The sequence below is a fragment of the Asterias amurensis genome, chromosome 3, assembly GCF_032118995.1.
Source record: "Asterias amurensis chromosome 3, ASM3211899v1".
NCBI lineage: Eukaryota > Metazoa > Echinodermata > Asteroidea > Forcipulatida > Asteriidae > Asterias > Asterias amurensis.
In genome coordinates this window covers 24,685,029-24,699,467 of record NC_092650.1, presented here as the reverse complement: position 1 = coordinate 24,699,467, position 14,439 = coordinate 24,685,029, and the positions used below count along the sequence as shown (strand labels likewise).

The window sequence follows — 14,439 nt, the reverse complement described above, 5'->3', positions numbered from 1 at the left end:
TATCTTCATCGGTAAATGTGGAGAATGAAATAAAAACAGCTATCACAAGTTAGATGCAGCACTAAGTCTGCCGTAGCCACATATCCGTCATTTTAACACGATGTAAATTATCATCAATTATATACTTCATGAAATAGAATCCTCCCATCTGATTGGTTAAAAATCGAGTTATGGAAATAGCTATGTCACTTTTTTTCTATCAAGATGACGTCATAGTGACTATGCCCGGGGCATATAATGTGCGACTAGCGGTCCCTGTCACGGCGAGACCTTTTTTTCACAGACGACCTTTCACCGTTTAGTCAGTGTTGAAGAATCTTTATTCGGTACATAAAAGACATGTTGACTGCCTTATAATCGGGGAACAGTTAAAATTATCGGCCCTCGGTGATGTCAAAACCATAGCTATGACCTCAGCTTCGCTTCGGGCATAGTCATGGTTTTGACATCACCTTGTGCCTATAATTTTAACAGTGCCCCTCATAGCAGTCAATATTTCCATAGAATTACATAGAATTGAGGCATGTGTTCGCCTTCTCAGGGCGGTGATGAACACTGTTGTTCCACAAGTTACTGGCACTTTAGTGAGCCAACAAATTGGATTGGCATGGGGAGGGTGTTGTAAACAAGAACACTGAGTACTGCAGTCACCAAGACTTTCTGAACATCTTTACTTAGAACAACTCCACTGAGTTGAGAACAACTCAACAGAGGGTTCAGATATGGATCCATTTCATAAAACTCTTTACCGGTAAGCAAATTTGTGTGCTTAGTGTTGCAGAAAATGTACATTAAGCAAAAACGTTTTTCACCTTGATTGGTCAAGTAACCAGAAAATTGCAAGGCACATATATGCACGTTCACAATGGATTTGCTTTGTTTCGTCACTCATGTGCCAACCGGGGGTAAGCCAACATCAACCCTGCTTAATACGGTAAACAGCTTTATGAAATATAAATTATGCTAAGGGACGCTCCGTAAGCACAAAACGGCTGCTAACATATTTTATGAAATTTTGTCTTCGGGTAGGTCTGCAGTGTGCTACGATTTTGGGTACGAAGTAAATGAGTAAACGGCCCCATTAAAACCTACTCATGGACCTGAACCCCATCTAATGGAATAGTCCATTCTAGAATATCAAGGACTTATCCGCTGTAAGGACACTGAACGTTGGAATAGGCGGTACAAAATGTGCTAGAATCTTTGTTACTAAGTCTCTCAAGGGTCAAAACTTAAAGGGTGGCTCTTTCTTCGGCTACCGTCGTCTCACTCAAATTATATACTTTTATTCTCTACCAAAAAGAGACTCAAATAGAACACAGCCTGTAACAAGAATTTATCTGCGTATTTTAATTACTCTTTTATTAATATCAGATCTAGGACCTGTTCTCGTATTAACCGTAATACTGGAAATAGTGTGAGCGATTCAGGCTTCGGTAGAAAGCACATCTGGATTGTTGACACATCAAAAAGGAAGAGATCGTCGGCACCAATCCGCCATTTTGATTTGAATTATTGTATTGCTTACAATAATACTTATAAATAAAGACAAAATCAAGAAGGACAAAAAAACGAGTGGCCCTTGTAATTGCAAAATGTTCGTGTACTGTTCTCCACAAGTTGGCCGCCTGATCACAAATTAATTTTGACATTACTGCAATTAACTTAAACAAAAGGAGGCATCGGACAAAACGGACAGGAAGCAATAGACATTTGTAATTAAGATGGTTTGTTTCAGCGAGAGATGGAGTTATACAAGACCAGTGCGCCCAGTGCGAAACTGGAATCTAAAGTTATTGTTTCTTTGAAGAGGGGACCATGTTGTCTGCTGCCATTAACAGCTTCAAGTTCCACGTCCGTGACTATGCCTGAAACATCATTCATGTCCATATCGTTCTTTCGTTTACACCAGCTGCAAAAAAGGGTTAAACACCTTATTGACACATAACAGTTAATGCTTAATGGTAAAAATCGTTGTCCTTAAAGGTGGACACTACCTGATAATTACTCAAAATAATGGTGAGCATTAACTTTTTAGCGATCAATGGAGAGATGTTGATAGTATAAAACATGGTGAGAAACGGCTTCCTCCGAAATAACGTAGTTTTCGAGAAAGAAGTTATATCTCACTCAAATATTTGAATTTCATTGGAGACCTTAGAATTAGATTTTGAGGTCTCGATTCAAGCATCTGAAAGCACACAACTTCACGTGCTTTTTCTACCTCCATTATCTCGCAGCTTCGACGACCAGTTGAGTTCAAATTTTCGCAAGTTTGTTATTCTGTGCATATGTTAAGATACACCGAGCAAGAAAACTGGTCTAATGAAAATTACCGAAGGCGTCCAGTGTCTTTAATTGAAATGTACACCAATATAAGCCATTTGCGTGTAAGATTTGAATATGAGGGAGGTCTAGCCGTGTGGTCTGTTTTGCTGCCGTGGGGTGCACAGCGAGTTAATACCAACACAATTTTTAGTTAAATGTATACATATATATTTGTTTTTGAGGTCTGAGGTATATTCATCCATTTGGTTTTACCCACATACGCCGATGTGTGTTAGCTTTAGATGTAAGATTTGCATCGGGGATGAAGAATATTCATCGTTTTGGTTTTACCCCTATAAACCGATGTGTGTTAGCATTCTATAGGCCTACTCTGTACTTTCCAGCCGAGTTCTGTAAAAGAAAAAAGAAAAAAACACAGCCATCTGAGGTACTCACCGATCCAGTAAAAAGGAGTCTGTTGGGAGATCCTTTGGTGTCATATATTTTCCATTGGCTCGCATCGGCAATCAGTTGCGATGCTACACCATTTGCGCTTCCATATTTAGCAAAGTACAGTGTAGCAACACCTGAAATTGCAAACATTTAATGTTGTCAGTTTGTCTTGACTACCATGCCTGTTATGCGGCAGGGGTTCCCTGAAAATTTTCATACACTTAAATACATCATGTTCCTCCGGACAGACCCCCCCCCCAAAAAAAGGGCAACAAAAAACACAACAACAACATTGGTATTGGTTGACACTATGCCGCATAGTCGAGCACCAGCTACAACTTCATGCACAGACTGTGCTTTTAAAATATAAAGGCGGCTGGTGGTGTAGGTTACTTCAAATATTGCACCCTCGTTGTAGGCCTACACGCTCAAGTATTATGCCTAAACCAATTACCTTTCAGCTTAAAACAAACTAACTCTATAAACACGTCCCCAACGGTATGGCTTTAAACCGGGAGTATAATTATTATTGGTGAGTGACACTGAGCAAGGGAACATTTAAAAACAAATGGATAGACTTTAACATTTGTGTTGCAGATAGATTTTCTTTTAGTAACGATAATTTTTGTTCACCGGATAACTCGCATAATGACAAACTTTGTTCCGACAATTCGAATGGCGAACAAAGTCTTTAGAAAGAACGCATATTAATGTTTTTACAACTTCTTGTGTTTTTTTTGTCTGCACTTTCTATTTTCTTACTTCACCTGCACCTCACGGCTGTGACGCCAAGCTGCACCCATCCCAGTTTAATAGTAATAGTATTAGTAATAAGTCTTGTAGAGCGCACATATCCACCCTGCTGAGTGTTCAAAGTTTAGCCAAAATGTGTGCTGCAAAAGGATCGCTCCTCAATACTCATGATTGCAACACCTGATTTCAAATTCATTGTGCCGCCTCAAAGGCTTGCCGACTCCACGTTTAACCAACCCCCAACACAGGTAATAGCTAAAATACCGCTGTTATACGAAGCGCAAAGAAACAGAAGCTTCAGAAATGGAGTCTTAGAGGCAGTGGACACTATTGGTAATTACTCAAAATAATTATTATCATTAAACCTTTTCTTGATTACGAGTAATGGGGAAAGGTTGATAGTATACAAATATTGACTGCTTCGAGTGCTTTGGTTAAAACTATGACTCCCGAGGTGATCCCCGGAACGTTCTATTTTCCCGAGGCGAAGCCGAGGGAAAATAGAACGCTCCGGGGATCACCGAGGGAGTCATAGTTTTTAACCATTGCACGAGTAAAAGCATTCAATATTTGTTTTATAACACCCCAAACATTTCTAAATATTGTACTATTATTATTAAGTTACAGACCTGAATGCTACAACCCACGGACGACGCGAATACAGATTGCAAACACTTTTACTTACTGTGTTGCATTTAGTGTCGTGCAATCCGAAATGGTTACAGACTATTAATTTATCATCCTCGTACGCGCAACGGACGTCTGGGTACTGCACGCCGTGTGCTAGTCTGTCGGACTAGCGCACGGCGCCGTGTGCTAGTCTTCGGACTACTAGCGCATGGCAAACCGACGCACTATCACACGGCCGTCGTCTAGCCCTGGCGGCCTTACACTTTCGTATTGTACTACAGTAACGTCCTGGACATCAGGGTACATTTCTGGGGCAGAAAATCTTCACAGCTTCATAACTCAAATCTTACCGGCAAGAAAGCACCAATTTCAACAAATTCACATTCCATGGCAGCATATGTTTTTCTGCGGTGGGTTTTGATCGTCATACATTCTTCACAAATCCGTTATTTTCATGAAATAATGCAGCTCCCAACGTTAAGGAATTCCCGTTTTTGTTCGTACTCTCACAGTCTGCCGTGTGTACGGAAGACGCACGACGCGCACATTTTGAATTGTGTTGCGTGTTAACGCTGTGCAGTCAAGATACGGTGACCAAGAATTCATGCGTCTAAGCTTGCATCGTGCGTCTTGCACGCGAATGTATACGCGTACGCACGACAACAGACAACACTGTGAGAAAACGATCGAAACGGGAATTTTTTAACGTTGGAAGCTGCATTATTTCACGAAAATGACGGATTTGTGAGGAAAATATGAGGACCAAAACCCACCGCAGAAAAATGTATGCCGCAATGGAATGTGAATCTGTTGAAATTAGTGGCTTGTTGCAGGTAAGATTTAAGTTATGAAGCTGTGAAATTTTTCCGCCCCAGAAACGGGCCTCAATAGTTAGGACTCTGTTCCTGTGTACAGAGAAAGAGTCCTATATAGGGCTAGGCAAAACTAAGACATGTCATGTGACGCGCTCTAAACCAATGAGCAGGCAGAATACTTGCAAGGGGTGTTATAATATAAAACATTGTGAGAAACAGCTCCCTCTCAATTGACGTAAATTTCGGGAAAGAAGCAATTTTCCACAAATTTGATTTCGAGACCTCAGATTTAGAATTTGAGGTATCGAAATCAAGCATAAAGCACACAACTATGTATGGACATGGTGCGACAAGGGTGTTTATTTTTTTCATATTATCTCGCAACTTCGACGACCGATTGAGCTCAAATGTTCACAGGTTTGTCATTTTATGCATATGTTGAGATCCACCACCTGTGAAGACTAGTCTTTGACAATTACCAATAGTGTCCAGTGTCTTCAATGCAACTATGGCAAAGTATTGTTTGAAGCTTTGCATGGTGTGGATAAATAGGAATAAACTATAAATAAATAGTAGACTTGCGGGTACAACAATGTGTAAATCTCTGTTGTGTGAGTGTTGAAGACGAGCAGAGTATACTGTTCGAAACGTCGAGACCACACCGGCTCTTTTCAGATTTGAGACTCCCACAAGATAGATTTGTACATGGTTGTACCTGCATAAATTTATAGCTGCAACTTGGCACGTTAGCAAGTATATTATCTAAAAAAACGTAAGTGAAAGACCAAAATAGAACACATTTCGACGTCTTTTTATAGAAAAACTTGTTTTATCCAACAAACAAACAAAACAACTACACAATTAAATAACTAGTATTATTTTGAAACAATGAGACTTACCTGAAACGTGTGGGCAAGCCATTGATGTGCCTGACATGGTAGCAGAGCCAGTGTCAAAATTATGACTGGCACTTTCAATGTTTACACCGGGTGCGAAGATATCAACACAGCTGCCCCAGCATGAGAAAGATGCAATTTTGTCCTGATTGTCTGAGGCTGCCACGGTGATTGCCTGAAAGAAGAATATTTTTTATGTTAAATAGGCCTACTAATAAGTATTAAAGTTGTATGGTCTAAAGCCAATATTTGTTACTTTTTTAAATAGTTTTTTACTGTTTGTGTTTGAGTTGTGGTAGTGAATCTGTTTGGGCGCCTCTGGTACCATTATAGGCAGATGTGCGCTGTACACATCTTAAATAATTGTTAGATAATGGAGACAACAACGACAAATTGCAATCAAAAACATTCTTATATTTTATCAAGGTAATATAAGGGTCAAAATTGTTTGTCTGGGCACAACGGAGTTCTGCACCAATAGGCCTACATTGGATCAGCAATACCAATCACTTATATAATAAGTATTTTGTCTGAATTTTTGCAAAGCAATGATTATTTTTTAGCTTAAAGACACTGGGCGCTATTGGTTGTCAAAGATCAGTCTATCCTTCACTTGGTGTATTTCAACATGCCTAAAATAACAAACCTGTGAAAATTTGAGCTCAATTGGTCGTCGGTTTGCGAGATAAAATTGTAAGAAAAACATCCTTGTCACACGAAGTTGTGTGCTATCAGATGCTTGATTTCGAGACCTCAAAATCTAGTTGTGAGGTCTCGAATCAAACTCGTGGAAAATTACTTCTTTCTCGAAAACTACGTTACTTCAGGGGTGCCGTTTCTCACAATGCGTTTTACCATCAACAGCTCCCCATTACTCTTTACCAACTAAGGTTTTATGCTTATAATTATTTTGAGTAATTACCAATAGTGCCGTCTGCCTTTAAGCAAATTTTGTGATGAAGAGGCTCAGTTTTTTTATGAAATTGGACCTAGAGCTTGAGTCCATTGTTCTTAATTAGATATCGATAAACATGTAGTGTCCGCGTTTTTATCCGAGTAAAAATGTTCGTTTTTGTTTTTATCCGCCCAGTACTTTACAAACGGTTTGGTGTTTTTATCACCCTATTTTTTTCTTCTTTTATTCTTACACCCTGATTCTTAATGTAGTTTTCTACCAACAACGTTTTCCTCTAAGTACGTTTATTAATTTTAAGTCACATTCTTAATGGTATTGTGCTGGTTGATTGTTTGGTGTTTTTGATTGTTAGCTACTTTGAAAAGAAATTGTACTCTCAAAATGTAAAAGAGCGAAAAACACCACTCTTTCACCACCATACATACCATACCACCATACATTCTGAGTTTTCCCTCATATGGCTCTTCAAAAAGAGTGGTGGTTATTTCACTGTTTTAGAGGGGTTTCGTTCCAGGACAGAGTGAAAAATCACTAAAAAAGATGCAATCTTCAATCTAAAAGAGTGGACGACAACTCGAACAAGAGTTGTCCCTCAAATGGCTCTTCAAAGAGTGCCGTTTCACTCCTCTGCATTTAGAGAGTATATTGTTATTGAACTACTTAGCGGTTGCCGTACCGACATTCATCCTGATTTCTGATTTCTGGCATAAAACAAGTACACACATACACGTACCAATTTATAGAAAAAGAGAGGGGAAAGGGATTAAGGGAAGGATCCAGAAAGAAGCGGGAAAATAACAGCCAATCAAAGTTTCTATTTCAGAAACAATATTGGTGGCTATGAACCAGTAGGAGTAAAGTGGCGAGGACAAAGGATGTTTAGTATGAAAGGGTGGGTTACTGGACCATAAAAGCGGTAAATGCATTGTTCGATAACAATGCAGGGAAAACATGAAAGGGTAGTATTAGAGAGCAAGTTGCATCATGATGCAACTAACAATGGTCAATGGTTTTTAACTTTTTAACGTTGGCTGAATAAATCATTCTAATTCTAATTCTAATTATAAAGAATAAAGATCATATATTATATATATAAAAAACACAAGTGTTTATAGACCGGGTATGCAACTTACGTCGGGAACGCGGGCAGGTGAGTTGTTGCATGCGTCCGAGTTGGAGTTTCCTGCCGCGATGGAAAGTACGTAACCAGTATCGATCAGTGCCTGAACTCCAGCATCGAGGGAAGGGGAGATACCGCCACCAAGAGACATTGATACAACACCTTTCGGTCTCTGCGAAACTGCATTCAACCCTACACACAAGTGGAAACAACTTTGTATTAAAAAATGGTGTTCATGTTAATGAGGAAGTTACATGGCAAAAGACATTATGCTAGCTCCCACAAGAGCCCAGAAACTGGGATGTTAAAACTGACACCGTGGCTGTTGTTACATATACCGAAGAGAGAATAACAATTTACATCATAAGGGTTAAAATAACACCAAAAGTAATTTTTTACGTACACATTTTACTTTTGAAAATTTGAGTTGCATCGAATTTTCTTTTAAACAACAGATAATAATGCTCTTTATTTCAATGTACTGCTACACAATTTCTATCAATACTTTTCAGATGGGACCGAAGACGGAATTTCAGAAGCCCTTTCGACTTATTAAATATTCAAACCGAGGGCACGCATGAAAAAAACCCACTAAACACCGCAGATAAAACATCACATTTTAGCTTAATAGCGCATGGGGTGCGGATTGACTGTTTTATAGCCGTGGAACTTTGTTCTAAATAGTGTATACCTATTGAATAACATGAATATCTACAGTGTTTAATAAAGACAACAGTCCCAGTAGGTTGGAGCCCTCAGTATCGAGCTTGTGAATGGGCAATGGCAAGATCTGAACGTGTAACGGTGCTTTGAACGTGTAAAACGAATGATCACTGTTATGACATGACACTTACCGTCGAGGATCGTGTAGGTAGGGCAACCAGCGGAGTTGAAGCATACTTTAGCACTGTAAATCCACGCTTTGCGTGCAATTCCGAAGGTAGCTCCAGCGACAGTACCACCACAATGGGTTCCATGGCCGTTGTCGTCTGGCCCACCGAAAATGAGTGAGGCGCGACCTTGAAACTCTGAATGAGATGTTCTCATACCGGTATCCACGATGTAGACGTGAGCCCCTTCTCCCAAGACTGTTCAAACAGTAAACAATAGTGTGCAAAATGTATACGTTATAATGAATAATTAATAACAATTATAATGATATTATCGAAGTTTTATAAATCTATCAACATGGTACTCAACCCGATTAGTATACACATGTTAATGTTAGCACCTTATAAGGGTTTACTAGGGGCTACACAACGCACGGGACCGTAGGATTTACGTCTCATCCGAAGGACGTATCAATAACTTGGTTAAGTTTCCTGCCTAAAGCTACAAGTATCACGATTCTCGAATCAGAGCTCGAGTGAAGTGCTTTAAACCTATGAGCCACGGCACGTCACAATGAGGCGCATGGAATTATTATATAAAAAATAATTTATTCATCTAATGCGAGTTTTGTAATTTCTTTTGTTATTGTGTGTTTAGTTGTGAAGACAAAAATTGGAATCACGAACAACACAGAATGACGAAATAAAATCACTCTAGTTAATATACTCGCTTGAGATGCCGACATCATTATTTCCGGATGGTGTTTATCGAGACATACTTTTGTATATAACAAGGAACCAACTTTTCCGAGATTTTTGCTGCAGGATTACGGAACGCTATTTATTTGCTGGCAGCAAAATCGCCGGGAAAGTTGTTTCATTCCGTAAGAAAAAAATACCCTTAACATGAGTTTGTACATGTTTTACAAGGATGTTGGTAATACAAAATATGATGTGAAGTTGTTTCGGCAAAATGTGGTTGATTGTAAGTACGCTAGTAAGTAATCATAATCAATGTTACGGCGGCCTGTAAAATTGCGGCGAAAATACAAAATATTTTACTTGACGGAGTCTGGAAATTTGCGAACTTTTGAAACAGTGAAATCACTATTTCTGGATTTTGTTTATCTGAACATACTTTTGTATAACAGGAAAACCAACATTTTTTGGCAGAACCCCATCACTATCCAGCGCTTCGTATAACTATATACTTATTTCTTATTTTCGAATTTACATTGCCTTTGATTTGATATTGGTTGTGATTTTGATACTGTGGAAATAAACTGATTGATTGATTGGTTGATTAAGTTGATAAAAAGTGACCGTGTGTCGATTTCACAAAGAGTAGGACTAGTCTCTATAACTTTAGACTATATGAGATAATGAGACACTTAAAACTTAAAAGACAGGACTATAGTAACTCGTCCTAACTCGAGATAAGATTAGGCCGTGTCCGAAACGACGACTTCGACGACAGCTACGTCTAGATCAGCGCGTCTACCAGTGTTGAAGAATAGGCAGACGCGCGCGATCTAGCCGTAGCTGTAGCCAAAGTCGCCATTTCGGACACGGCCCTAGTCTCATTAATTCATTGTACAATCCACCCTGATTCGGATTAACTAACGGTGATCTCTGTAGTAGTACACGCCATCAATGCCGTCCCTAGAGTCGATTCTGTCAATACCCCAGGTCGGGTTGACTTGCTGCCCGAGGGTCTCCATCATCGATTCTTGCTCGATGTACTCGATACCATCAATGGCGCGGATCTATGAAAATAAGAATGCATTCTTAATTACATGTAAAGATACAGTCATTTTAAAAGCGCTGGACACCTTTGGTAATTGTCAAAGACTAGTTTTCTCACGTGGTGTATTCCACAGTTATGAATACAATAACAGATCTGAGAAAAATTGTGACTCGTTATTGGTCGTTGAAGTTGCAAAAGAGCAATGACTTGTTGCATCACTTTTTGTGCTTTCAGATGCATAATAAAAGGCTTCAGTTGAATATTATATGAGTGAGAAATTACATCTTTCTCAAAAACTACGTTGCTGACCGTTTCCCACAATGTTTTATACCATCAACAGGTCTCCATTGCTTGTTATACCAAGTTAGGTTTTATGCTAACTATTAATTGGAGTAATTACCAATAGTGTTCAGTGCCTTTTTAAGAACATTACATAATTATTTTGTGATAACAAAACAGTTGATGGCAGTGTTAGCACTTTATGTAATCCACCAATATACATTAACTGACGAAAAACTTTGAGATCCATCGGCCATCTGGGAAAGAGAAAATAGCCTGAAAAACAGATAACACATTTTGCACGACATCGATTAAAAAATCGTATAAAACGCTCACTGAGCGATAAACTTCAAACGGTTAGTATACACATAATGAATGTTTATGAGTGCAATGGTGCGTGAGTGCAATGGTGCGAATATGTTCATGAGATGAAAGATGGAATGTTCTATTCAACGAGGCGGAGCCGAGTTGAATGGAACATTCCAGCTTTCAACGAATGAACATATTCGCACCATTGCACGAATGAAAAACATTCATTATTTGTTTTAACATCCATGTAGATCTTTGTCATTTTGATTGAAAGATACAACTTTCAAAACAAACAAAGCGTAGGCCTTCAATTTTTAATTGTAGAAGCCGAATGCTAGTAATTTACTAATATATGCCTTGCAGTAACACTGCGTTACCAAAGACACGCGCACGCAGTGATGTTTTTACTCAGCTTTTTCTTTCCATCCGAAAAGTACCATTGCACGCTAGGAGCGTGCAATGGTACTTTTCGGATGGAACGAAAAAGCACGGTGAGTGACTCAGCGTGCAATGGTACTTTTATTTGCTATCACGTGACGGACAATCCTCCAATCAAATGGCAAGGATCTGCTTGGGTGTTATATAATGTTCTTTATTGCTCATCCAATATGACATTTCAGACAGAAATATTTTAAAGGATGTTTTCCACTATCATTATCATTATACCGTGTAAGTTTTATGTGAATCTTTGATCTCAGGCGAGTTTTTATTTATTCAGAAAACTCAATTGGATCAGAGGTGACACACCTACATTGGTGGTGCACCTGTCAATCTTATGACTTACAATATTGATAAGATGAGGTGGGATTGGTAGATTCAAAACGGGAATCAGATCACGGATCTTGGACACCTTCGGGGTCGGCATTCGCATGGTCTGAAACTCGCCGAGTATATCCTTCTCTAGCTGGTCCAACACGGATGCATCCTGTGAGGTGAAAGATGAAAGCATCCAAAAAAGTAGCTTTTTATTTAATTCAAGCAACGGTTCAGGTACAACTGAAAACCTAACCCATGCGAGGCGATATTAGTAAAACTACATATATATATATATATATATATATTTATTTTCTTTCTTAAACATTCGACCACGTAGGTTTCATTTATCGACACATGCTAATAATTGACAATAATGCCATCAGAAAACTACAATTAAAAAAAAAACTCAGTATAAGAAGTTATTTAAAAATTACAGAACAATCCTAATGATTTTTTTTTCTTCAAATTTGAACACAAGAGACTCACTCTTAAACAGGCACAATTACTTGTTTTTTGGGTGTGAATTTATTCTCAAAGTTTTTTTGGGGGAGACAGCTGTGCTCTAAACCACAAAACTTGTTAAGCCTTTGTTTAATTCAACCAGAATATCTGGATGTTTTTTATACGACTGTTCAGTTCCATTGTGTTGCAAACTTTCCATGGTGCCATGGGGAGTGCTAATCAAGACCAAAACGACTTCATATTGTCTTCAAATTCCCTGTTATCAAGCAATATAACAATACCTTAGCTTTGATGATGAAGCTGTTTGGAATTCCACGTCGCTGGGACATGTAAATTGGAGCAAGGGCGGCGTTGGCAGCGGCCACACACAGACACAACAAGAGTAGCTTCATGGTTGAATATGAGGGAGTCGGCTTACTATGAGAACGGTTGAATCAAAAGTTTGATTTTGGTAGAGCAAATTAAAATTCATAATATTGCTGAAATGTTACTGTAAAGTAATAACTCACTTGCGTGTAGCTACAGTAATGGTTGAAGTCCAGTCTTTTAACTCGGTGTATCCCAACATATTTATGCCTAAAATAACAAACCTGTGTACGTTTGTGCTCGATTGGTCATCGAAGTTGGAAGAGAATAGTGAAAGAAAAAAACACCCTTGTTGCACAACTTTGTGTGTTTTCAGATACATATTAAAAGGCTTCTGCTGAAGTGAGCAATTACCTCTTTCTAAAAAACAATCTCTACGTTTACATCAGAAGGTGCCGTTTCTCATAATGTTTTATGCTATCAATAGCTCTTAAATGCTCGTTACCAATGAAGTTTCTGTGTTAAACACTATTTACAATAGAGTAGTAACCAACAGTGTCCAGTTCCTTTAAAACCCCACCCCCAAACGGGGCTTCTTTCCACGCCTGGAGTCGAGCCGCGGACACAGAGCTGAAAAGCAAACTAAAAGAACTGTAGTTATGCTGAACAAAATAAAGCCAACTTACCAGTCAGGAAGGCGATGTTTCAGAGTGAAGAATAGCTGTTTAAGGGGGGTTATTTATACTGTCTGAGTGTCGATTTTATCAACTTATTGTTTACACAAGAAAGACAAAGGAAAGATACATTTATTTCAAAATCATAGATATGATTGTTTTGAACCAAGCAGATGTTTGATAAAAGGTAAGCAGGCTTTCCCTATATGACCTTTATCAGGGTTTTAATGTAAAACCATTGGCCTATTGACAAGTTTTATCATGTTTTTGAGAATGTCATCAGCTGTTTACACGTTTTCGACGTAAGATTATTTTTTTACCAAGTTCACGAATAGGCTAAGTAAAGGGACAATGGAGTGAAGTAACATTCCCCACAGAGTGGCGAACGTTCTTGCGAAGATGATAATTTGAATTTCGCGTTGAATTCGTCCAAAATGGCGGTTAGATAGTGAACATCTCGGTCTCACCCCTCGATCGTCCTCAGTCGGCCCTCTCCTTACCAATATCTTACGAACATATTACGAACGCCTACCAACACTTGACAATGCCTTTACGAACGTTGCCAACGCTTACGCACGCTTTACTAACGTTACAAATGCTTACGAAAATCGACGGCGAATGACCGTCTTCGCAACATTCGCTGACATTTAGAAACTTGTTTTTAAATTGACCGATCTTCGTAAGGAGGTGGGGAATAACTTGTGAACGTTCCGAATTTGTTACTAACCCTTACGAATACACGGCGAATGCTGCGATGTTTGAGCGATTGTCAAATAATATGTCCTTCCGATAGCATATTCGCTAGCATATTCGCCGTGTGAGAGCAACATAAATTGACCGATCATCGTAAAGCCCGGTTCATACTTCCTGCGAATGCGAATGCGAAGCGAATTTGACGTGAATGGGACGCCACAACCCTCCTTTCGCACCGATATTCGCAAGTGAGTTATAGTTGAACTGCTGCGAATTAATCGTTGCGAATTTGTGACGTCAACATTCGTATCGCATTCGCATTCGCAGGAAGTATGAACCGGGCTTAAGGAGGTGGAGAATGTCTTGTGAACGTAGCGAATTTCTTACCGACGCTTATGAAGACACGGCGAATGTTGCGAAGTTTGAGCGATTGTTAAACATTTCCGTTTGTAAGCACATTGGCTATAGCATACTCTCCCTAGTGTGAGAGAGTAGCATTAGCTTCCTGCGAATGCGATACGAATTTTGGCGC

The 14,439-nt window shown here is 39.1% G+C and overlaps 1 protein-coding gene across 1 annotated transcript; it reads right to left on the bottom strand.

The window, feature by feature from the left end:
- Window positions 1-1,328: 1,328 nt before the first annotated feature.
- Window positions 1,329-13,235, bottom strand: LOC139935015 (aqualysin-1-like). Its single transcript, XM_071929457.1, has 9 exons — window positions 13,227-13,235; window positions 12,516-12,651; window positions 11,801-11,941; window positions 10,306-10,447; window positions 8,706-8,939; window positions 7,865-8,043; window positions 5,819-5,990; window positions 2,725-2,855; window positions 1,329-1,912 (listed from the first exon to the last, which is right to left on the bottom strand). Exons 2-9 carry the CDS (start codon window positions 12,624-12,626, stop codon window positions 1,904-1,906), a joined length of 1,119 nt encoding a protein of 372 aa, XP_071785558.1. The 5' UTR covers window positions 12,627-12,651; window positions 13,227-13,235; the 3' UTR covers window positions 1,329-1,903.
- Between the last annotated feature and the right edge of the window lie 1,204 nt (window positions 13,236-14,439).

Excerpts from the sequence above, each read along its gene's own strand:
- LOC139935015 (XM_071929457.1), bottom strand. The coding sequence starts at position 12,626 with ATGAAGCTACTCTTGTTGTGTCTGTGTGTGGCCGCTGCCAACGCCGCC. Across the intron at positions 11,942-12,515 it reads GCTTCATCATCAAAGCTAAG|GATGCATCCGTGTTGGACCA; the intron begins GTATTGTTATAT and ends TTCACCTCACAG. Across the intron at positions 8,044-8,705 it reads TACCTACACGATCCTCGACG|GGTTGAATGCAGTTTCGCAG; the intron begins GTAAGTGTCATG and ends ACTTGTGTGTAG.